The following is a 1,033-nucleotide window of genomic DNA, read 5'->3' on the forward strand; positions in this document are numbered from 1 at the left end:
GCGTCGAGGTTGGGGGACGGAGTGCGTGGCGCGTGGGAGGCGAGGCGGACTGGTGGTCTAGAGTCTGCAGCTGGGCGCTCACGTGTCGGCGTCTTAGCTTTCGGGAGAGGAGGTTGGAGTCGCCAAATTCGCCAGGCTGTGCTGACTGCCCTGGAAGCTACTCCGTTTCTGCCCCAGTTCATTCGGGCGATTAGAGGAGGGAAAAGCCAGAGGCAGTCGGTCTGTACACCCCGCAGGAAACTTCCGGGAAGATGCTCGAGGTCTCAGTGCTGAAGGTAAGGGAGCGCGACACGCCCTCGGGCCCCAGGTCCTCCGACCCATTCCCTCCACTCCCACTCCAGGGTGGTGCTGGTGGTTATGTGCCGTGGAGTCGATTCCGACTCATAGCCATCCAGTACAGGGTTTCCGAGGCTGTAAATCTTTAGGAGAGCAGAAACCCTCCTCTGTCTCCCATGGAGCAGCTAGCTAGTGGATTCGAACTGCTGACATTGCGATTAGCAACCCAACTCGTAACCCACTATGCTGTTGTTGTTGTGAAGTGCTCTCGAGTCGGTTCTGACCCATAGTGACCCTGTATAGGGTTTTGAGGAGCAGCTAGTGAGCTTGTGATTCAAACCGACTGTGTAGTCCAGCGCATTAACCCACAGCGCCACATGCTAGTCGCTTTAAAAAATCAGTTTAGTTGCCAGAGGAGAAAGATAGAGCAAATGATGGGATATTTGAAACCAACCTTCATGATCTTTTTATTATTTTTTTCTTAGAAAATTTTATTGTGACTTGATTTTATTGGCTTGCCGAGCAGATGAGTTTTCCATTTAACAGTTCATACACATTTTGTTTCATGTCATTGGTTGCAATGCCTACTTCCTGTTTCCATTCCTAACCCTTCTGAACTTTGCCCTTGGGTACCCTGTAGATTTCAGATGGTGGATTTTTCTAAGGTTTGATTATCTCGCTAGTGTCATTGTTCCTGTTCCTGTTTGGCTGAAAACTGAGCCGTGTGTGTGTGTGTGTGTGTGTGTGTGTGTGTGTG

General features: G+C 50.5%; 1 protein-coding gene across 1 annotated transcript in view; it reads left to right on the top strand.

Annotated features, from left to right (window-relative positions):
- Nucleotides 1-251: 251 nt before the first annotated feature.
- The window catches only part of TDRD12 (tudor domain containing 12), a 113,204-nt gene continuing 112,422 nt past the window's right edge, over nucleotides 252-1,033 (top strand). Inside the window, exon 1 of the mRNA XM_006867386.1 lies at nucleotides 252-275. Within this exon, the coding sequence (XP_006867448.1) occupies nucleotides 252-275 (24 nt within the window). The remainder of the gene's footprint in view (nucleotides 276-1,033) is intronic.

Source organism: Chrysochloris asiatica, unplaced genomic scaffold (assembly GCF_000296735.1).
Source record: "Chrysochloris asiatica unplaced genomic scaffold, ChrAsi1.0 scaffold00104, whole genome shotgun sequence".
Classification (NCBI taxonomy): Eukaryota; Metazoa; Chordata; class Mammalia; order Afrosoricida; family Chrysochloridae; genus Chrysochloris; species Chrysochloris asiatica.